Source organism: Cordyceps militaris, assembly GCF_000225605.1.
Source record: "Cordyceps militaris CM01 unplaced genomic scaffold CCM_S00007, whole genome shotgun sequence".
NCBI classification, from domain to species: Eukaryota; Fungi; Ascomycota; class Sordariomycetes; order Hypocreales; family Cordycipitaceae; genus Cordyceps; species Cordyceps militaris.
The window spans coordinates 1,360,402-1,382,341 of record NW_006271975.1 but is presented as its reverse complement, the minus strand read 5'-3'; the positions used below and the strand labels follow the sequence as shown (position 1 = coordinate 1,382,341).

Here is a 21,940-nt window from a genome sequence, read left to right as displayed (position 1 = left end):
AGCCAGACAAGGTTCGAGTCGAATAATAGGAGCTCACAAAAGCACGATACGACGCAATTCATAAGACAGAGTTGGCAGTTGCTGTAGCTCCCTGTTCCCTCGGCAGGTGGCAAACAAAGTCTATCTACTTGTTTGCCGGGTATCATCTCTGCGCCTAACGAAGGCCTCTATACGTAGACGAAACTTTCGAAAAAAAACAAAAAGCAGAAGAAGGAGATCCCACGGTACATGGTTACCTTTTTTTTTTTTCTCGTAAATACGCTAGCAATATATTCGGGCGCACTACGTAAGGCTGAGAGCTCCCAAGCAACAGGCTTTGACTAAGACGCGATTGCCTCTCTCGCCTGCCCCTTCAGCACACAACCAAATCACACATCATGTCGCAGAACAATATCATGGAAACTTGTCGTCGCCCAATCCTCGGGAATGATTGTTTCATCGTTATAAAGTAGCCCAACCATCTTGCCTACACCAGTAATACCTCTGTAGACTCCAAGCCATCGTATATACCGAGAATGACTTTCAGCACATATGTTAGGTACGTACCTACCCACTGATGCCCGTCAACTTGTCCCCGGGATGGCACCCTGGATTACGTCGGAGTGGCACGAGTATTAATCACAGGGTTAGGGTATGTGTATCATTCCCGGCGCTGATAAGTCGGAGGTCATCGCTAGGAGCAAAAGGCTAGAAGGTACCAGTGAAATAATACGCTGAATAATGAAAATCTTGAGCCGTGATCAACCTTATTTTATTTTATTTTTTGATACCTTCTTTAATTGTTCTAGGCCGCCATTTAACCGCCTCAGCCCTTCAAAGGCCAACTTGCGTCACTGTCGGCCTCCCCGCCAAGCGCCCCCACTTCTTTTCCCTCATCGCCTCGTGATGGCATTGCGACTTTGCCAACCATTTCTTCCCACTCAAACCACTTCAACCTACGACCCGGAACCACGCGCCCCCCGCCCCTCTCCCCGACGACAAAAAGCACAGCAGCCATGTCCAACCGCCAGGCCGCCCGCGACATGCAGGTCGAGTTCCAGGCGCGCTTCCAGGCCAAGCAGGCCCGGCGCGAGGCCACCAAGGCGTCCAAGCAGGACCCGGCCCTCAAGAAGCAGATCCAGGAGCTGCTGAAGAGGGGCGAGACGCAAAAGGCCTACCAAAAGGCCAAGGTGCTGCTCTCCAAGCAGGCCCTGGCGCAGCAGATGGACCAGATGGCCGACATGGCCGAGCTGTCGGCCGCCCAGATCCAGGCCAACAACTCGATGAACCGCATGACGCACATGATGGCGTCGTCGTCCAAGGTCATGAATGTTGCGCAAAAGAATACGAATCCGGAAAAGGTGACCTTTTTTTTTGTTTTTTTTTTTTTGTAATTCTCTGTCTGGGCGGGAATCACGAGTATGCTAACTGGAAGCGACAGACCCTACATACCCTCGAACAGTTCAAGCAGCAGAATGAAGAATACGCCATGTCCAACGGCATCTACCAGGACGCCATTACGCAGTCTACGTCGACGCAGGTCGGCGAGGACGCCGTACATGAACTCCTCGGCAAACTCGCCGACGACGCCGGCATCGAGCTCTCCCAGGAGCTCAACAAGGCCACGCCCGCCACCGCCGAGCCCGCCGTCGCCGCCCCCGCGCATACGAATGAACCCACGGCCGAGGAGGAGGATGCGCTTCAACAGCGGCTGCGTGCGCTGCGGGCGTGAATTATATCTCTAGACTCGCGAACCGGAAGATGCGGATGCTGGCCTTCTGCCGCGTGCCGTGTCTGGGTAGGATGGACTAACCTGCAGCGAACAGAACCTTCGGCGCTGCCACACCTGGCTTGATACACGGCCATCCATTCATTGTACTTGGCGTTACTCTTCGGTTGGAATCAAATTGGCTTTTTAAGCATGCTACTTGTATCTTTTTATGACATCTAAAGCAAGACTCTCACACTTTTTTCTATATTTCCTTCCAACACAGGATGCCCCGAGGCCATCTATACCATGCAAATGTAAATTCGAAAACGCCATGCCCTTGTCAAACATTCCCTTTCTTATCACCTGTATACCCTCCTACATGTGCCCTTTCTCATCACCTATATACCCTCCTACATGTACAGACTCGCCACGGCCGTAATGTCGCGCTTAATCATCTCCTGCGCCTGCTGCATCTTCTGATACAAGTCTGGATCGCCAATAATGCGCGCCGCATTCTTGACCTCGCGGCACGTCTCGTCCAGCCGCGTCATGGTGCGCACAATCGTCCCCTCGAGCACGTCCGTCAGGCCTGTAATGTTCTTGAAGCTCATCCCGCGCGCCCACTCGTACACCACCTCCATGAGGCCGAACCGCGGCCGCGACACAAAGTCGTTGGAGTCCTCCGACGATAAAATCACCTGTAGCCGCGTTTGCACGTCATTGACCTTTTCTGAAATGGCCACGATGCGGTCCCGCCCGCGCTCCAGGTTGCCCGTTAGCACCGGCTCAATCGTCGTCTTCTCTTGGAACACAAACGCCGAAAGCAGCGCCGCAATCTCGGCAGGATCAAATTCGGCGAGCACGTTGTCGAGGATGAGCTCGGTCAGGACGAGCTCGTCGCCGGAATGCACCTCGCAGGCTACTTTGCCCTTGAGCTGGATGCGGGTGGCATCGTCGATGAAACCAAGTTCTTTGAGAACCTGCACGCGTTGCTCGTAGTCCGGAAGGAGCTGCAGGTTCTGGTCCGACAGCGACAACTTGAGTTGCTGAATGTGCTCCTTGATGAGCCACTCGTCGTGGCACATGGCAAAGTGTTTGAGGAACGACGGGCACGACATGGCCGGCGACGTGCTCATCGCCTTGGCCAGCTGCACGCGTTTCTCAATAATCTCCTGCAGCTGCAAGCTTTTAATCTTGGCCATGTCCACCTCGTCCCACCTGTCGTCCCACGACACGCACATCTCCTGCAGCTTGTCAAGAGCCACCAGGCCGACCTCGCCGCGCTGCATGATCTCCGGCACCGTGCCCCTCAGCACCCATCGCGTCACGCAATCAACGTCGCTCAATGGAACATGTAGTGTCTTGGTTTGCATGCGCTTACGGCCATTCGGCAGCTTGTGCAGGTACTTGCGGTACGTGGGCAGGAACGGCAGCAGGTCAGTGCCGTCGCGGCGATCGCGCAGCGGCTTGACCGCGCATACGTGCACAGTAGGATCCTCGATTGTGCTTCTGGGGCTCGCACCATCGGCGAGGAGAATACCTACAGTGCGGATGCCGTCCCAGTTGAACACAATCAGGCGTTGCTGCACAAACATTCTGCGGCCGATGGGAATCTTGAGCAACCCCTTGTACAGTTCAGTAGTAAGCTGCTTGAAATCTTGCGCAGCTTGGTGGCATTCGTCCACAACAGTTTCGCAAATCTTGCACGGCTCACGCTTGACCTTGTCCAGATCAGCCTGGGCCAGCTTGACATCCTTTTCATGCTCAGGAAGTAGTTGCTGGGTGGCATGCTCCGAGAAACTGCGCTTAATCATTTCTTCAATCTTCAGAGCTTCAACGCGCAACAAGTTGAGAATCATGTTATACGTCAGTCTAAACTGCGATCGCAGCTTCGATGGCTCGCCCAAGATCATATTGCGCAGGTCCGTGACAGGTGGCGCATCATCACCTCCAGGAGGAACAATAATGACTGACCCAACCTTGTCCAGACCACGACGACCGGCACGACCTGCCATTTGTGTGTATTCGCCAGGCAAAAGGTTACGGAACGAGTGCCCATCGTGTTTGCGGTATCCAGAGAATACAACCGTTCTAGTAGGCAAGTTCAACCCCATGGCAAAGGTCTCGGTGGCAAACAGCACCTTGACGAGCGTCTCCGCGAACAGAATCTCGACTAATTCCTTGACAATGGGAAGCAAACCGCCATGGTGCACTGCAATACCCCGGCCGAGAAGTTCTCGTAGGCGGATAATTTGCGGCAGGAGGCGATCCTCTGGCTTGAGTCGGGCAATCGACTTTTCGATAATCATATGAATGTGGCTCTTTTCAGATGCCGTGCAAAAGTCCTGGTTACTCAGCGCATCGGCGTTTTCCTCGCACCGCTTTTTGGAAAAGACAAAGATACACGCCGGCAGAAGTGTGTTGCGTTTCAGATACTGAACCAGATGAACCCACAGATTCTTGTCTTGAGCTGCAGAAGAAAAGCCGGGTCTACCAGAACGGCCCATGTGGCCGGGTGTATGGCTCGCTCGAGGAGGGCCACTGCCGCCACGACCGCCTCTCTGGTTTCCGCCGCGTTGCCCGCCACCGCCGCGTTGTTGGGCGCCGCCCCGGCCACCACGCTGTTGCTGACCACCGCGTTGACCTCCACGAGGGTTACCTCCACGCGTTGCAACAGTCGTTTCCGCGCCTTTGGGCTTGTCCTTGCTTTGAAACGTGGCATGTGCGTCTTTCCAGCCCTTTTCGATAAACTTCTTGTCCGAGTCCACAATTTTGTGAATGTCCTTGCCAGCCCAAACATAGTGTTCGAGAGGAACCGGTCTCTTGGCGGTTGAGATGACATAGATGTCTTTTTGCTTTGTGCGTCCGACCCATGACGCGAATTCGTGTGTATTGGGCACGGTGGCGGAGAGGAGGATCAACGAGATGTGCTCTGGCAGCATGATGATGACTTCTTCCCAGACAACGCCGCGCTCGTAATCGTTGACGTAGTGGACCTCGTCAAAAATGACGAACTCAACGTCACGGATCAAATCGGCACCGCGGTATAGCATAGATCGCAGGATTTCCGTTGTCATGATGAGGCAGCTAGCCTCGGGATTGATCTGCACGTCACCAGTGAGGATGCCGACTTCGTCAAAAGTCTCTCGGAAGTCGCGAAACTTTTGGTTGCTGAGCGCTTTGATGGGCGATGTGTAGATGGCCTTGGTCATATGCTTGGCCGCTAGAGCAATGGCGTATTCTGCAACGACCGTCTTGCCTGCAGAGGTGTGCGCAGCGACAAAAACAGAGTCGCCATTCTCGAGATGATAGACTGCTTCTTTTTGGAAAGTGTCCAGCTCAAACGGCCATTCTCGCGCCATGTCTGGCACTAGCTCCCTGAAATTCGTCATTTCGTTGCGTATGTCCACCATGTGCGCCCATTCCTTGCCCGCCTTCTTAGCACGAGATGCGGCGAGTACGCCATGTGGTTCAAGGGAAGGAAATTCAACAGGCAATATATCGTCAATATCGTCGTCTTGGCCGTCGTCATCTTCGTCTTCCGCGATCTCTGCCCGATCGCCATCCTCCCTGCCTTCATCTCCCTCTACCTGTTCCGGCGCCTCTTCCAAGACTTGCTGGACCGCGTCTTCGGTGTCCTGGTCCTGCTGTGTCTTCTTCTTGGCAAAGTCAATACCTCGTTCCAGGCCGGGTGCTACCTGAAGCAAGCCACCGTCAGTGAACTGGATGACTCTGTCGAGCTTGTTGCCGCCCGGCTCGCCATTTCCGCCGGCGAGGGCTTGCCCCTCCAGGGCGGCAGTCGCCGCGATGCTATCCAGACCGCCGGGCGCAAAGGGAAAGAAGCCAGCAGCGCCGCGGACAAACTCGGCGCGGTTGGCGGGCTTGCGGAGCAGGCTGGTCGAATTTTTGGCGTTGGCGCTGTGGCGCGGGACCGTGACATTCTTGTAGCCGGTGACGCGACCTTCCAACCCTTGGCGCTGAAAATGGGTGACGGTCCTGGTCTGTGTTGGTGCGATGCGAAACAGAGACGAGTAGTCGGCCTCGTAGTCCCAGCGCTGCTGCAGGCGGTTCAGCCACTCGTCAGAGAATTCGGGCGATGGTGACAGGTAGAGCTCCTCCAGCTGGGCCTTGATGCGAGCGGGGTCCTGGCTGCCCGGCTGCAGATTTTGGATGGCGGCATCGTCTGTATCCTGCGCCAGCAAGATGTCGTCGATGCTGACCATTTTCTCCCAGCCCGTAGTCTTCGATGATGAGGCGTGACAAGTACGGATGAAGGTGTGGTGTTTGCATTTACCCCACCATGAATCTGTGGTGAATCGTGACGCCAGATGTGGAGCTGACTTGGCCGAGTACAACGTGACCGGATAGTGCATTGGAAATTGTGCATAGCCTTAACTAGACGTCTCACTTGGTCTATATAATCCATGATGATACAGGCCCAGACCAGTGGGGTTTTCTGCCTCCGGTCCTGTGGTTTGGCGGCAACTGTCGCATCGTAGCCGCTTCATCTTGTTCGGGGCAACTTGACAGTACAGTCAACGTCAATAGCTTGACATTTGTCGTGCTCGGTGATGCGAACATACCTTTGCGAGTAATTCTCATCAACGTCGATGAGCCATCCTTGCTATATCGGCCTTGAGTCGGCTGTACCAAGCACTTCTTTAAGTCAAGATAACACCAGTCCTCCCGACGTATCTTGGTTCTATTGGTTGTCTCATTTTTACTGACATGTCTTGTCTTTTTCTCCAATGCTGTCTTCAAGGTCTCCTCGAGAGATAAGAAAGCGGTGAAAGTGTTGTTGATCTTGCCCCTTTATCGGGAACCTGCGCCATCATGTGAGCCACGCCCTTGATGAGTGAGTTGTCAGCGTGATATAGCGACAACATTTAGCAGAGCTCAAATACGAGGAAAGAATCAGTGGTGCATTCACTTGATAAGCTTCCCTGAGAAGTAAGCCGATCATACGATGTAGATGCCGAAGTGTAAATAGCCATCTATTCCACGATATGCCTTACATCAAAACATCAAAATCACACACATTGGAAGCGGAAAAACTATTGGCAAAGCGCCAAAGGCAGACAAATGAATCATTAAGACACCATGGTCGGGATATACAGACAATGAGGAATACAAATACAGATCCCAGCCATTCTGTCCATCTATCAGGTAATAAGTGCCGGATCACCAGCACGTGGAACATTTCCGGCCGCGCGGCGACTCTGCAATCGGCGTCACCGCCCGCGGGCAGTTTTCTCAGGCAGATATTTTATTCTATCCAACGCAGCCGCACCCATGAGCCACTTAGAGCTTGAGCATCTTGGCGGCCCAGTCTTCAATCAGCTTCTCGCTGGGGAAGCTCATCTCCTCGAGCTTCTGGGCGTACGGAGTGGGCACCTCGGCGCCGGTGATACGCTGGGCAGGGCCATCGAGGTAGTCGAAACCGTACTCCATGGTCAGGGCGAGAATCTCGGAGCCGACACCAAAGGCGGGGAAGCCAGACTCGACCGACAAGAGACGATGGGTCTTCTTGACCGAGTTGATAATGGTCTCGACATCGAGGGGCTTGACGGAACGCAGGTTGATGACCTCAGCTTCGACACCGTAGTTCTTCTTGAGATTCTCGGCGGCGGTCAGGGCCTGGCCGACGCAACGGGACAGTGTCACAATGGTCAGGTCCTTGCCGGAGCGCTCAATCTTGGCCTTACCAAAGGGAATGACAAAGTCGTCCTTCTGTGCGGCCTCGGACATGGGGAAGGTCTGACCGTACATCAGCTCGTTCTCGAGAACGACGACGGGGTTGGGGTCACGAATGGCAGCCTTGAGTAGACCCTTGGCATCTTCGGCGCTCCAGGGCGAGACGACCTTGAGGCCGGGAATGGAGCCGTACCAGGCAGAGTAATCCTGGGAGTGCTGAGCGCCGACACCGGAAGCGAAGCCGTTGGGGCCGCGGAAGGTGATGTTGCAGGGCTGGATACCGCCGGACATGTAGAGGGTCTTGGCGGCGGAGTTGACGATCTGGTCGATGGCCTGCATGGCAAAGTTGAAGGTCATGAACTCGCACTGGTCGGTGTTAGCTTCGGGGTCTACAGCTCTCCGACAGCTTCGGAGGGTACCAATTGAGGCGTAGAGCAGGGTGAGAAACGTACAATAGGGTGAAGGCCACTGAGGGCAGCGCCGACGGCGAGACCGCAGAAGCCACTCTCCGTAATGGGGGTGTCGATGACACGCTTGTCGCCGAAGCGGTCGAGAAGACCCTTGGTAACCTTGTAGGCACCATTGTACTGGGCAACCTCCTCACCCAAGATAAAGGTCTTGGGGTTGAGGTCGAGCTCCTCGGCCAGGGCCTCGTTAAGGGCCTCGCGGACAGTGTACTCCTTGACACCGGTGCCGTCGGCGTACGATCTCGCGTGGTTTGCGCCGAAGTAAACAGGGCGGTGGACGGCGCGGGTGTATTTGGCGAGAGCGGCCGTGGCGGAGCCGCTGGGGACGACGGGGGCGCGGGCGGCCGTGGTGGCCAGGCGAGCGGCAGGTCGGAGGAGGCGGGACATGATGGCTAATTTGTCGTGCTGACGCTGTGTGTGTGTGGTTGTGATTTGCGTTGAGGGAGATTCGAGGAGGACGGATTCGCTTCGAATCTCAGGGGAGAGAGAAGAGAATTGATACGCAACAACAGCGACAGCTAGCCACCAGCTCGATTGATAGTGGTAGGAGATACAACTGAGGGCCACTGGGGGGTAGGAGGAGAGTCGGTGGTTGTGAGAGAGGATGCAGAAGGAGGTTGAGAGGGAATTTACGGAGCAAGGCGAACGCAGCTTTTGCCAGGGCCCATGGAGCTTTTTTTTCTCCCTCCAACCCCAGCAGGCCGGTGCCGCAGGACGCTAAAAGAAAAGATGTGCAGCACCCTAAAAGCACTGCAGAAGGCCCCTGTGTGTGGCTCCCGTTGAGGCCCGCATTTAGTGCGCGTCTAGGCTTGTTCCCAGGGGCCTAGCGAGCCTTTCGACGCATTTTGATGCTGTATTTGTTGGGACGAAGATAGCTGATGCCCCTCTCTCATTGGCTGGCCTCCATCACGTGCAGGGCCCAGACGTAAAATGCCTGCGGGATCCTACCCGGCATTGGCGATGGATCAAGATGTTGGGTTAGGGGAGTGACCAACAGAGGAAAGTGATCAGCCAGGCGAGAAAATCATAGTGGCATCTTATAGCCTCTACAACGTACGCGATGTAGGGTTGGCGGTTAGAGCAAAGTGCTCATGTAGCAGGTGTTGGATTTATTACTTGCTCAACCCTCTTCTATCCTCCCAGCTCGAGTGTTGGCCCATCCTACCAAGGTCCCAGGTACACTCGGTGTTGGCCGCTACAACAACTGACTACTTAAATTAAGGCTGGACACAAACACAAATGAAAATTATTAAAATCCTCATTTTGGTACTCAAGGCGCATACGCATAGAGACACCATTTCTTTTGGAACCAATAAGCATCAGAAATTAGACACATACTTGGGTTATTGAACCACTATTGTAAACAAGTACCGCAAAGCATCATAGCAGTGGCAAGTACATACCATGCCAGCAGCAAGGAGTAGGAAAAAATTCTACATCACTCCCGATAAGTCCGAAATTCGAGGCTTTCTACTCTTCCTCTTCTCAAGTCACGATAACCGTATTACGCCGGCATTTCGGCGTCGTTACTCGTTGGCAGGTTCATGGCTTGATAGAGCAAAAGCTGCCATCAACAGCTTACCAAATAGTTTTGCCCACCCTGATACTACATCGTGCCAGATCCAAGCAGCTGAACAATCAGAATTATTACGTACGTCTATATATACACACGGTATGAAGCTTTTTCAGACAACCCGTCCATCCCACCCTGCCTTAGCCAACACCTCTTAAATCCCAATGGTTGTAATATTAATATGCTTTCAACCTCCAAATCGTACTGCCCGAATTATTATACTCTATTCTCTTACTCGGGCTTGCGGGCAACCATCAGGTACATCGGGGTAAACAGGTGCTCCTTGCCACCGGCCACCAAGCAGTCGGCGGCCAGGGCCAAGCTGTCGGCAGTCTTCTTGGTGCCCGCAGGTGCCACACGGATCGTCTCAAGCGCACCGGCGAGGTTGTGAGCGATGAAGCGACCCCACTTGGTCATGCGAACAATGGTGAAGAAATCCCCAACAGACTGGATATAACGCATCTCGCCAGAGAGGGGCCAGTACCACGGCGAAGGGTCGGGGCGGTCGGCCAGATCCTCGTGTTGCAACATCTCAAAGCCAGAATCCTTGATGGCGTCCAGAGCCTCCTGGACCTTGCACATGTTGGAAATGCCGTCACCCTGCTCGATTCCGAGACGGATCTCACGGTGGTGAATATTATCATTATCATACTCATCGGTCATGAGCCACTCGTAGACACCAAACACACCACCAGGCTTGAGCACACGGAAGATTTCGCTGTAAATGCCCTTGAGCGTAGGCGCGTGGACCGTGGCTTCGATGGCGTAAACAGCATCGAAGCTGTTGTCGGGAAAAGACATCTGCATAAAGTCACCCTTGACAAAGTCGAGCTGCTTAGAGAGGCCCTCCTTGGCAGCATAATGCGTGGCGCGATCGATTTGGTAGTCGTTGTTGTTCAGGCCGGTGACGTGGCAGCCGGTGAACTTGGCAATTTCGCGGGCAGGGCCGCCGACACCGCAGCCAACATCGAGCACCTTCATGCCCTCTTTAATGCCAATGCTGTGGGCGAGGTAGTGCTCGTGACGGGCAATAGCCTGGTGGAAAGGTTCGCCGATAGAGAAGCGGCAGAAGTGAAAAGACTGGCCCCAGCCGTACTCGTACAGGTCGGTTGCGAGGTTGTAGTAGCTAGAGAGGGGTTAGCACAATTGCTTATTGTCGATGGCATATAAAACTTGCTGTCTGGTAAGCGTGGCATATTCAGCAGTACGAGCCTGTGTCAATTCCGTTAGCACGATGCTCTTTGTCACATTGTTCGCATAAACTTACAGCGCGCTCCTCGGCCGTCTCGTTTTCGGCGGGCTTGTTGTCCCAGTGTTTGAAGTACTCGTCGACGGCGGCCTGCTTGGCATCACCGCCCTTGCTGAACATGGCGGCGATACCACCCTTAGCCTGGGCAGACTTTCCGTGCATGGCCTTGTTGAAGGCAGCATCACGAGCGTGATCCTCGCCCTCGAGCTTCTGGTTGGCAGAGGGAGCCATGTTGAATGCCTGGTGGAGCGGGTGTAAGGGGTGCAGTTAATGAGCGAGAGAAGGGACAATGACTTTTGAATCAAGAGGACCAGAGGGCGAATTGGTCTCGGAGCTCAAGAAAAAAGGAGAGAAACAAAGCAGGATGGTGATGAGCCCAATGGGGGGCGGGACGAGGGAGCTCTTAAAGACTGGCATTCGCAGGTCTGGGGCCTTTTGACTTTCAACTCCGATTTTCAGGACACTGCCCACTTCGCCGCCCCTGACTGGTGGGTTGCCAATCAAAAGATGCAGCATTGGTTGGCTTGTGATTTGAGACTAGTCCTTTTTAGGTCTACGCCCTGCGCTAACACCTGATGTGGTAGGCGGTCAGATTCTGGGCGAATACGAATTCGAGGATGGAATCATATCGATAAAGCATGTGGCGTTGGGAAGTGTGGCTGGCGTGGCTTGAAGTGGGTGGCGTAGGAGGTTTAAGTAAGCAAGTATTTTACAAAGCATGGTACGGATACCATTTCTACAAGTGCATCACGATGTCAACTTCCTAACGACCTCTTCATCCCGCCAGGATATCCCTTGTTAGCAAAGAAAAGGGCCGTCGTCATGCCGCAAATCAAACAGGATTTGAATCGCTCCGGCTGGGAGTCTACAGACTTTCCCTCCGTTTGCGAAAATTGCCTACCTGAAAACCCATACGTCAAGATGCTCAAGGAAGACTATGGCGCCGAATGCAAATTGGTAAGAAACACTGCCCGGACAAGCGGTAGGATGGTAGAACAAATGCTGACACTGCAGGCATAGTGCACCAGACCATTCACAGTATTTAATTGGAGCGGAACGCGCGCGCAAGGACGACGAAAGACAACCATGATCTGCCTGACATGCGCCCGACTCAAAAACTGCTGCCAGAGCTGCATGCTCGATCTGTCCTTTGGACTGCCTATTGCTGTCCGCGACGCCGCGCTCAAGATGGTCGCGCCTGGTCCGCAGTCCGACATTAATCGCGAATACTTTGCGCAAAACAACGAGAAGCTCATCGAAGACGGTCACGGCACCGAAGAGTACGAGAAAACGGACGAAAAGGCGCGCGAACTACTACGAAGACTCGCCGCCAGCAAGCCGTACTTTAGAAAAGGTAGAGCTGTGGACGAGTCCGAGCTGGCTGGCGCGAGCACTGGTGGCAACGCCGCTGTCGGTGCTGGTCTTGGCGGACCTGGGCCTATCCGGACGAAAGATTCGAGAGCGGCCCGAGCAGCCGGCAAGGGGCGCGCTGCGTTTCCGAGCGCTGCGCAGCTACCCCCGGGCCCGAGCGACTGGCTCCCACCGGACGATACCAATATCATGTCGCTGTTTGTGACGGGCATCGAGGACGACCTGCCCGAGTTCAAGCTGCGCGACTTTTTCAAGGTCCACGGCAAAATCAAGAGTCTCGTCTGCTCGCACATGTCGCACTGCGCTTTTGTCAACTACGAGACGAGACTGGCGGCGGAAAAGGCGGCGGCGGCCTGCCAGGGCCGCGCCGTCATCGCGGGTTGCCCGCTGCGCATTCGATGGGGACAGCCCAAGGCCATTGGCAACATGGATAAAGACCAGCGTGGCCAGATGCTACGTGATGCGCGCATTCGACAAGCCTCCAAGGCGCGACAACAAGCAGCCATTGAGGCTGGACAGGCACCCCCAATATCGGTAGCACCTGTGGCTGCACCACCGGGCGGTGAGGATGCGCCCAACTATGCTAGCTTGGCTGGTGAATAAAGATACGGTATCGGAATATACTTGTAGGCATCTTGGCGTTCAGGCAGCATTCTTCACAGTATGTACAAGGTCTTGATTTATCGCTGGCACGTGTGGGGAACGGCATATCGGGACAGGAGGGTATCATTGGCGTCTAGTTGGCATGATTTTATAGTACAGGCAATTTTTACATTATACAAAGCGATTTTCTCTTCTCACTTGGGGCCACCGCAGCAGCCACCGCCAGAGACACCAGCGACCGCTGTCTTTATGCTTTCATTATCGCCTCGTTCTGTGTGTTCGTGAATTCGTAGTTCTGCAAGTCACATGTAAGCCCCTACTATCACTGAATTGATCGTCCTCTCTCTTGTCAGGGCGCATAACTCACTGTACTTGGACTCCTCGCCCTCCATTTTCTTGCCCTGCACCAGATTCTCGCGCAAAAACGTGGCCACCTGCGTGGCGTGCGCAATTCCCTCACTGACACTGCTATCTTGAGGATCGAGAGACTGCTTGCTTCTGAACTCGCCTCGGATTTGGCTTTGCGCAGCCAGGAGGACGGGAGCGTCGCCTGTTTGGTCAGTCGAGTGCCTTACAACGAACGGCAAGTTTTCCGGACAGGCTAGGACGCTCACCCTGGAAGGCAACGCGAGCCGCGCGCAAGATATTTCGGTATGCTACCACTGCTGCCATTGTGTTCTACTCGGTGAATTGAATGTGCAGAGATCTAGCATGCGACCAAGGATTTCCAGGAGTGATTTCGGAGACCAGTTCAGCCGGGTTCCGCCAGACCTTGCTTGAGTGCCAGTGCCAGTTGGTCAGCGCTGTGGCGTGCTAAAACTGCGCCCCACCAAAAATCGCTAGTGCTGGCACAAGGAAAAAAAATCCCCACGCAGCTTTGCCGGAGAGTCTTTTCAATTCTCTTCATCCTATACTGCGTATCTCCAGCATACATCATGGCTTCCACCGCCCCGGCTCAGCTGCCGCTGCCGCTCCTCCCTGAGGGCTGGAGCGCCGAAAAAGATTTCAAGGCCATTGGCAAGCTGTCTGGTGCCACACAGCGCAGCATCGAGCCTGTCGGCCCTCACTTCCTCGCCCATGCCCGCCGTGCCCGCCACAAGCGCACCTTCTCCGAGGACGACCGCATCCAGGCCCAGGAGAGCGCCAAGAAGACCGAGGATGCCGACGAGAGCGAGGAGGATGAGGAAGAGGACGCTATGCTGCTCCAGCGCGAGGCCAAGGACTGGAAGGTGAGGCTTCTGACATGGATATATACCTGTATATTCACAAGCGCAAAAAAAGACAAGGACTAACAAATTTCACAGACCCAGGACCACTACAAGATTCTCGGCATCTCCAAGTACCGCTGGAAGGCCACCGAGGAGCAGATCAAGAAGGCCCATCGCAAGAAGGTCCTGAAGCACCACCCCGACAAGAAGGCCGCCTCTGGCAAGACCGAGGACGACCAATTCTTCAAGTGCATCCAAAAGGCCACCGACGTCCTCCTCGACCCCATCAAGCGTCGCCAGTACGACTCGGTCGACGAGGAGGCCGAAGTCGAGCCTCCCGGCAAGAAGCAGCTCGCCAAGGGCGACTACTACAAGCTGTGGAGCAAAGTCTTCAAGGCCGAGGGCCGCTTCTCCAAGACGCACCCCGTGCCCTCGTTTGGCGGCGCTGATGCCACCAAGGAGCACGTCGAAGAGTTCTACAACTTTTGGTATAACTTTGACAGCTGGCGCACGTTTGAGTACCTGGACGAGGACGTCCCCGACGACGGCGAGAGCCGTGACCAGAAGCGCCACGTCGAGCGCAAAAACACAAACTCGCGCAAGAAGAAGAAGGCCGAGGACAAGCAGCGCCTGCGCAAGCTCGTCGACGAGGTCCAGGCCGGCGACGAGCGCATCAAGCGCTTCCGCACAGAGGCCAACGCCGCCAAGAACAAGAAGCGCATCGAGCGCGAGGCTGCCGAAAAGGCCGCTAAGGAGGAGGCTGCGGCCAAGGCTGCGGCCGAGGCCAAGGCGGCAGCCGACGCGGAAGCGGCTGCCAAGATGGACCGCGAGTCCTCCAAAAAGGCCAAGGAGGCGGCCAAAAACGCCGTCAAGAAGAACAAGCGTGTGCTCAAGGGCTCCGTCAAGGACGCCAACTACTTTGCCGCGGGTGGTGACGCCAGCGCTGCTCAGATTGACGCTGTCTTGGGCGATGTCGAGCTCATCCAGGGCAAGATTGACCCTGATGAGATTGCCGCTCTGGCTGGCCAGCTTAATGGACTGACGGTCGCCGACAAGATCAAGGCTGTGTGGAACGCCGAGGTTAAGCGCCTTGTGGATGCCGGCAAGCTCAAGGAGGGTGATGCGAAGAGCTTTGCCTAAGAATTGACTTACGCTTGTGTTTGGGAAACGGATACACAGAAGTGGACAATGATTTTAAAGACTACATAGGCACACGAATTCAATACAAGACTTTTAGAAGGCGACCCGCTGGTATCAGGTACAGTGGCATCTATTGATGGATGTGATTGACAGCTGTGACGGGATACGAGGTTTGACAGGGCGCCTCGGGGCTGAAAGGGCCTCTGATGTCCAGGCACCCAGATCCAGTATAAAACTACTGGAGCAAGGCGCCAGACGTGAGCAAAACAAGTTGAACTTGGCAAGGCAGAGAACCCTCGTGTAGATCCGTGTCACCAGGAAGCTATTGAGGGACAACCGACAACCTCCACACGCCGTATCAAAGAGAAAAAGATGCTCCGTGGTGGCGAAGCTGTTAAAGGCCAGCGTACTATTCCCACTACTGGCAGCCACGGCTCCCAGCCGATTCAGTGGTTGAGCTATTCTCAATCAGCTATAAAGTATAGGCTGTGTTTATTATTGCTTCTACTTTGATAATTTTCTCTGATATTTCTGATGCCTCTTAGTTTATTTATTTACCTTCTTCTCCTAGTCTTTGGTACGACTCATTACACTCCCCGCCGCTGCGGCTGCTCTGCTTCGACATTGTCATCCCTGTCCGATTCGACTTCGGAAGCTGCATCGGTCTTGTCCACCTCCTGGTCGCCACTGACATCTATACCAACAAACATGTAAAACAGGCCGACATCGTATCCGATCCGCAGCAGCCCGGCCACCACATACGCGATCCAGAACCCGTTGCTGTCCGCCAAGAAGCCGGTCAAGCTGGGCCCGACCGTCGCGGCCAGCGTGCGCAGCGTGCTCGTGATGCCCATGACGGCCGTGCGCTCGGCGGGCTTCACCACGGCGGCGATGAACGCCGCGCGCGGCGCCTGGTCCATGTTGTTCAGGCCGGTGCGGACGAACAGGAGCGCGATGGTCATCCACACGCTCTGCGGGATGGGGAACAGCAAGACGGCCACGGAGGAGGGCAGGTGCGTAAAGACCATGGTGTTGATGAGGCCGAGCCGGCGCGCGAGCGGCCCGGCAAAGATGGTCGATATGGCGGCCAGCAGGTAGCAGATGGACATGATGTCGCCCAGGTAGGACTCGGAGAGGTCGAATTTGCGCGCGAGATAGTAGTTGGTCAGGCCGTAGGAAACCATGCCGTCGGCCAAGGAGTCGATTGTGAGCAGGATCCACAGCTTGACCACCACGCCTCGCGACTCTGGCGAGACGTGCCCTAGCTGGAGTCCCTTTCTCCATACCCTTTGGAGTCGTGATTTCTGGCCAGGAGATGCTTGAGCGTACGCGGCACGCAGGTCCTCCTGGTCACGCCCGCTCTCGTCATTGTCCACGTCCGAGGGCCGCGTCGCCGGCAATTCAAGCAACGGCTCCGCTGCTTGCGACGTGGAGCTTTCTTCCTGTTTTTCTGTATAAATCTCGGACCTTTTGCTCATCAAGCCTGCCGCGGCAGCGCAAATTGCCCCTGCGGCCACATATACCCAGAACATGGCGTGGTAGGCGGCTGTAATCGAGTTCGTCCCTTTGATCGCCTTGATGATGCGGCCGGAGATCTCGGTACCGACCGCGGACCCCAGTGAGGACGAGGTAACATACCACGACAACACGTCGGCGCGAATAGAAGAAGAAGTGAGATGCGAGAGCGTTGATTCCTCGACCGATCGAAACGGCCCAAAGTCACCACCAGTGGCGCTCACGACGCCGACCACGGCCGCGAGCAGCAACACCCAGTAGTTTTCAAACGCAACAAAGACCAGTCCAGAAAAGATCATAAGGACTGACCCACCAAGCAGCACTCTTCGGCGTCCAAACCGGTCCGCGATGAGAGTGACGAGCAGCCCCAGCACCACGTCGCCGGCCATCGTCGTCGACATGAAGAGCCCGATGCGCGCATCGGAGTAGTTGAGCGCGGAGAGGAAAAGGGCAAAGATGAGGGAGATGGCGCCAAAGGCAAACATGCGGCAAGTCCGGCTGAGCACAATGAGCCACGCATCGGGGCCGGCGGCGACCATGGAGCGAGCGCCGAACTCGGCGTACAGCCATTGCGCAGACTGGAGCACGCCCGACATGTCGTGCGAGCCGTAAATGTAACGGGGGAGGGGTCTTGGATGTAGAACGAGGAAGTAAATGTCCCATGTAGAAAAAAATGTCGAGTCAATGTAGAAAAACCGGGTTGAGCGGTAACGTCATTCCGCAATACGGAGATAATGGCCGTTGCGGGGTGAACTTTTAGCCTCCGTTAGTGCCACCGCCGGTATTCTCACCGGGTGGATGCCGACTCGTCTCATCAATCCAGGAGCATGGCACCGGCTTCGCTATGCTAGCATGGTGCCTCCCTACATCTTCCGACGTCCACTCCCTCGTCGCGACGCAGACGTGCGCGTCCGCCAGCGCCTTGTTGTCGTCGCCGCCCGCCGCCGACTGCAGCTGGTAGCCGTTGCGGCGGAGAAACATGTCGGTCGCAAACAGCGCCGTGCGCTTGTTGCCGTCCTGGTACGGGTGGTTGAGGATCAGCTTCTCGGACAGAACGCCGGCGAGCTGGAACAGGTCCGTCTGGCCGTAGCGGTGGTGGTCGAGCGGCGAGTGGACGGCCGAGCCGAGCATGGCCGGCTGCGTCGGCGGCGCGCGCGCAATGTGCCGCGCGTGCAGCCGGTTCACCTGCGCGGCGGTGAGGAAGCGGTAGTTGGCGGCCGGCATGATGCGGCCGTGAATGGCGTTGGCGGGTTGGAGCGAGATGGGATTTGTCTGTTTGTTGTAGGAAGCAAAAGTGGTAGGCTGGGCCAGTGGGTTTTCGGCACCCCTGGCGTTGACGGGCTGAAGGTGGTGATTTATCGAACCAATCCTTGTAGGAAATTTATATAATTGTACAGAAATCAAGGATAGTCATCTAATTCAATATTTCCATTATTCGGTTTTTTGTCGTCGTATTATGAAATGTAAGTGTCGTTTCCACGGCGTTGTGCGCAGGGCGTTTGCCGTTTGCCTGAGGCCTAGAGGTATTCTGTACACCCTGAGACCCGGTAGCCTGAGGCTGTCTGGACACAAAAAAATGCTCATCTTAGTTCTCCTTCATCATTTTGTGTACTGCCACTAGCTCATGATACCCTCAATAGCCATCAATCATGTGACGACTGTCGTCACATATCCTTCAAAAGCTCCGCAACCCCTTTCAGTTGATGGTGGCTGTCTCTCGAGGCCAATTCAAATTCATCTACCATAGTGTTAGCCTCTTCACACTAAACAATGAAAAACAAAAATACACACGGTCCTCAGTCCCGTCCAACGTAATGGAATGTGACGCGCCCCAGAGCCACAGCGTCGCAGGACTCACGCTGGTACCATTCGGCCGCGGCAGATCTTGCTTTATGGTAATCCTTGGATATGATGCTGCTTCTAGATGTGCACTAGTTAGTATACCATCTCGGGTGTGGGTAGGGGCACATACGGGTTGCGAAGCATCTTGACTCATGGAAAAAGGTCAGCGGCACCTGCTCAAGACTCGGACTGGCCTGTGGTCTGACGGCAGCGGCCATGGTAGCGCCGACAGATTTGTCAAAGATGATGTAGCTCTCGCCAGGGTCTCCGATAAAGATATCGATCCGCTCCGTGCTGGGCAGCCCGTTTTTGTCGAGACTCGTCAAGTCTGCCTTGGCTTTGTGAAAGGCCCTACATTCGACTGGTCGGCTTGCTGCACGGACAGCCATGGCGATGGGGCGACGAAAGGTTGATGCAAGAGGAAGACGCATGATTGCAAATTTCCTAGATTGTGCCGGATGGTTCTACCTTGATACAGCCAAGTTGCAGGAGAATTCGCAGACGTTGGTAAGTGCAAGGTACCGGGTAGGTATTTATCCGCGCCAACGTGATTCGCTGCGTGCATACACTGCGTTTAAGTCGCGATTAGTATTCTCGACCTCTAGTAAAAGTTGTTCTAGAATATAAAAGAAGGAGTTTGTGACTCCATGTACAAAGTCTTTGGGGTGCACCACAGGCCGAGATTTCCCGTCGTTCTTCAATCACATTTGTTAGTCTGTGGACATCGTTCGTCCCCGTTGAACCCCGCAACCCCAGCAGGATCGAAGTCTAGAAGTAAATTGAAAATATTGACCAGTATGTATATATAACATAATATCCATTAAATCAAAGTGTTTTCGTACGAATATTAGTCTCCCTCCGTGTTCCGAATCAGTAAGTCGCGGTGCTGGCTCGAATAGCGACGCAAATGGAAGTCCCCCTCCATGCCCTAGTAGACTAGCAATAAGACAGTAATGACATGTATATCTAACTGGTTCTGGTTTCTTTATAGGGAACACTTTATATATTTTCCACGGATAATGACGACGCAGTGTTATCATGTGCAGAATATACTTTTGAATCATATCTAGGAGAATTAAGGGAAGAAATATCGCCAAAATAAAAATAAAAGGAAAGAAAGTCCCGAGTCTCTTATACGGCCAATTCACCATAGAGAATTCCGGCAGTTCCTGCTACAGGACTTGCTCCCTCGCTAGTGTCATGCAAACTCGTTGTCAGGCGACGAGAGGAAATTTCACACAGATTCCAAAAAGAAAAATCACAAAAAGAAAAACATACAGCAGCCGGTGTTCGCTGGTCGTCACCGACCCAACTACTAATCTGCCGGTCAATAGCTTGATTTCAGCGGAGCGGACGGGACGCGATATTTTCTACTGCCTATGGCCGTATGTACCAGTCTTTTACTAAAATCGCTATATATATCTGATATTACAGTTGCTCTTCATCCTGGAATGCCGCGCCAGGGTGTTCGGGCTACTTAGAGGTCTTAGAGGTATAGTCGGTGAATGTTTTGGATGATGGGTGGAGTGACAAACGAGGGCGAGAGTGTGGAACCAACACGCCATCACCAGCTTTGAGAAAAGATGAGAGCAGTTTTGATAGGCACACCTTTGGCGCGGCGAGGCTAGCTCATCGTGGTGTGGTTTCTGACCTGAGGATTGAGAGAGTCGCTTTCTCACTCAAGGGACGTATGCGAGGTTCTTTGAAACCTTTTAGACTTGAGAGATCAATAACGACAAAGGCCTGGAATACATTTCCGTTTTGTCCAGTGCCGATTGTGTTTGCAGCTTTTTGAAAGCGGCTTACGGATTGCGATAGAGCCATTTTTAAGACAGCAGCGGAGGTAATTTGAATAGATATATGCGAGATTAATTGACATGGAGAATAGTTCCGGTAGTGCAGAGGGGTTGGACGCGGAAAAGGTGGAAAACCGCGGAACTAGCATAGATTTGGCTTCTGGCAACTGCCAAAAGAGGCATGTCCGAAAATACCTTGGCTGAGGTGCTGAACGAGCCTTCTACACGATGCATTTGAAGATTGAATGATAAAATGCCTGCCGAGGTAAAACATGATGGCTTGACATATTGACCGTCTCAACGAGGCGCCTCGTATCCTGTTGTAAGACGACGCTGAGCGACCAGACGCAGCGTATGGGCCACTGCTGGCAAGGTGATACAGAAAGACATCCAAAGATAGACAAATCACATGGTATGGTCTGAAAATCTAGGCGTCTAAAGGCCGTATATAGCATCAATAACCAGAAAGAGGGGTCGAGTTGAGGTGCTGCAAGCCATACAGGGTGCAGCCAGCAAAAGTACTTAGTAACTCACAGCTCTAGAAAGTAGCGATCCCCTCGGCGGTTCAAAAAAAAAATCCTTTGAAGTTAAGTAAAACAAATAACCCAGTAATACTGGAGTACTTCTGAGATATTTTCTCCTAGTAGAATGTAGACGTATTCACCGACAACCCGCTTGATCCCGGCCGCGCCCGAGGGACCGTGCTAGCGAACACGGCTCCAGCTTTTCGGCATGCACAGTGCAGCGGAGACTTTTATATTCTCTAATGTACACTGCACGGCTATATTGAAACAAGAATGTACTTTGACTCATTAGGAAGTACTACTGCGGGCCCCGAGCCTCCTGGCTGGCCAATTCGACGTCCGACATCGTCGCAAAACAAGGTGATGGGATTGAAGGAGCCGACGGCTATATGCTAGACGGATCCTGATCTCATAATAAGTGACAAAAAAGATATTCATACTGGCAGATGCAATATCCGAAAAGGGCACATTTTCTCGTGTATGCGCCTAGATCGGCATTGTCCATATCGAGGCACAAGCCTTGTCTGCAATCCTCCGGCAAGTTTATGCAACACCAGTACTACCCAATGACTGAACAATGGGCCGTAGACAGCAAAGCCGATCCCTTCAGCCAATTATTGACCAAGGCCTGAACAAACCCCGCAGATTTCAAGTATCCGGCCATTTCCCAGAATCGCTGCGACCGACGACGGCGACGAGCAAGTCTCCGAAGGTGATACGAGCCCTACATCCCCCTTGGACTATATAAAGAGAACAAGACGGCCGAAATAACCCCCAAAACACAGCGACAAGATTCACAACAAGTTCTCATACTCAAATCTCATTATACCACCGAAATGCAGTTCCTCACTCTCCTCTCCCTCGCCGCGGCCGTCGCCGCCGTGCAGATCAACACCCCCTGCGGCAACAACTACGGGCAGGAGGTGTGCGCCGACGGCGGCGCCAGCAACCAGCGCGCGTACGTGGCCGTCTGCAACGACCAGCACGTCTGGGCCGTCCGCCAGGCCTGCGGCAACCGCTTCTGCTGCAAGGACAAGGAGGGCGGTGGTGGCTACTGTGCCTGTTAAGATGAGGCGGATGCGAAAAGAAAAGAGGCATCAACAGAATCAATGTATGTGAGCACGGGTTATGGGAAGTAGAAGAGATGCTAATTTGATTATAGGCATGAAAGAAATGGCATGACTGCATGTACATATACATTCAAGTCGGATTAACATGGCAATGACTTACACATAGTTAGTATTATTGGATCAACCAGCATGAAAAAA

At 54.0% G+C, this 21,940-nt stretch overlaps 10 protein-coding genes across 10 annotated transcripts; 4 read left to right on the top strand and 6 right to left on the bottom strand.

The window, feature by feature from the left end:
* Window positions 1–995: 995 nt before the first annotated feature.
* CCM_08659 (vacuolar protein-sorting-associated protein 46) lies at window positions 996–1,711 on the top strand (the record flags this gene model as incomplete). The annotated part of the gene is made up of 2 exons (XM_006673796.1): window positions 996–1,340; window positions 1,421–1,711. The coding sequence occupies 2 exons, from the start codon at window positions 996–998 to the stop codon at window positions 1,709–1,711; spliced, it is 636 nt and encodes a 211-aa protein (XP_006673859.1).
* A 389-nt stretch (window positions 1,712–2,100) lies between these two features.
* Window positions 2,101–5,913, bottom strand: CCM_08658 (DEAD/DEAH box RNA helicase Ski2, putative; the record flags this gene model as incomplete). Its single annotated transcript, XM_006673795.1, has 2 exons — window positions 2,101–4,160; window positions 4,350–5,913. The coding sequence occupies 2 exons, from the start codon at window positions 5,911–5,913 to the stop codon at window positions 2,101–2,103; spliced, it is 3,624 nt and encodes a 1,207-aa protein (XP_006673858.1).
* A 1,078-nt stretch (window positions 5,914–6,991) lies between these two features.
* Window positions 6,992–8,238, bottom strand: CCM_08657 (pyruvate dehydrogenase E1 component beta subunit; the record flags this gene model as incomplete). The annotated part of the gene is made up of 2 exons (XM_006673794.1): window positions 6,992–7,750; window positions 7,837–8,238. 2 exons carry the CDS (start codon window positions 8,236–8,238, stop codon window positions 6,992–6,994), a joined length of 1,161 nt encoding a protein of 386 aa, XP_006673857.1.
* Window positions 8,239–9,655: 1,417 nt separating this feature from the next.
* On the bottom strand, window positions 9,656–10,904 carry CCM_08656 (sterol 24-C-methyltransferase; the record flags this gene model as incomplete). The annotated part of the gene is made up of 2 exons (XM_006673793.1): window positions 9,656–10,550; window positions 10,633–10,904. 2 exons carry the CDS (start codon window positions 10,902–10,904, stop codon window positions 9,656–9,658), a joined length of 1,167 nt encoding a protein of 388 aa, XP_006673856.1.
* A 591-nt stretch (window positions 10,905–11,495) lies between these two features.
* Window positions 11,496–12,647, top strand: CCM_08655 (pre-mRNA splicing factor slt11; the record flags this gene model as incomplete). Its single annotated transcript, XM_006673792.1, has 2 exons — window positions 11,496–11,630; window positions 11,694–12,647. 2 exons carry the CDS (start codon window positions 11,496–11,498, stop codon window positions 12,645–12,647), a joined length of 1,089 nt encoding a protein of 362 aa, XP_006673855.1.
* Window positions 12,648–12,841: 194 nt separating this feature from the next.
* On the bottom strand, window positions 12,842–13,319 carry CCM_08654 (uncharacterized protein; the record flags this gene model as incomplete). Its single annotated transcript, XM_006673791.1, has 3 exons — window positions 12,842–12,942; window positions 13,015–13,197; window positions 13,262–13,319. 3 exons carry the CDS (start codon window positions 13,317–13,319, stop codon window positions 12,842–12,844), a joined length of 342 nt encoding a protein of 113 aa, XP_006673854.1.
* A 263-nt stretch (window positions 13,320–13,582) lies between these two features.
* CCM_08653 (heat shock protein, Hsp40, DnaJ) lies at window positions 13,583–14,995 on the top strand (the record flags this gene model as incomplete). Its single annotated transcript, XM_006673790.1, has 2 exons — window positions 13,583–13,876; window positions 13,952–14,995. 2 exons carry the CDS (start codon window positions 13,583–13,585, stop codon window positions 14,993–14,995), a joined length of 1,338 nt encoding a protein of 445 aa, XP_006673853.1.
* A 587-nt stretch (window positions 14,996–15,582) lies between these two features.
* Window positions 15,583–17,106, bottom strand: CCM_08652 (major facilitator superfamily; the record flags this gene model as incomplete). The annotated part of the gene is made up of 1 exon (XM_006673789.1): window positions 15,583–17,106. The coding sequence occupies one exon, from the start codon at window positions 17,104–17,106 to the stop codon at window positions 15,583–15,585; it is 1,524 nt and encodes a 507-aa protein (XP_006673852.1).
* Window positions 17,107–17,266: 160 nt separating this feature from the next.
* On the bottom strand, window positions 17,267–18,783 carry CCM_08651 (DOC family protein; the record flags this gene model as incomplete). Its single annotated transcript, XM_006673788.1, has 2 exons — window positions 17,267–17,879; window positions 18,503–18,783. The coding sequence occupies 2 exons, from the start codon at window positions 18,781–18,783 to the stop codon at window positions 17,267–17,269; spliced, it is 894 nt and encodes a 297-aa protein (XP_006673851.1).
* Window positions 18,784–21,249: 2,466 nt separating this feature from the next.
* Window positions 21,250–21,739, top strand: CCM_08650 (uncharacterized protein; the record flags this gene model as incomplete). Its single annotated transcript, XM_006673787.1, has 2 exons — window positions 21,250–21,384; window positions 21,458–21,739. 2 exons carry the CDS (start codon window positions 21,250–21,252, stop codon window positions 21,737–21,739), a joined length of 417 nt encoding a protein of 138 aa, XP_006673850.1.
* Window positions 21,740–21,940: the final 201 nt, after the last annotated feature.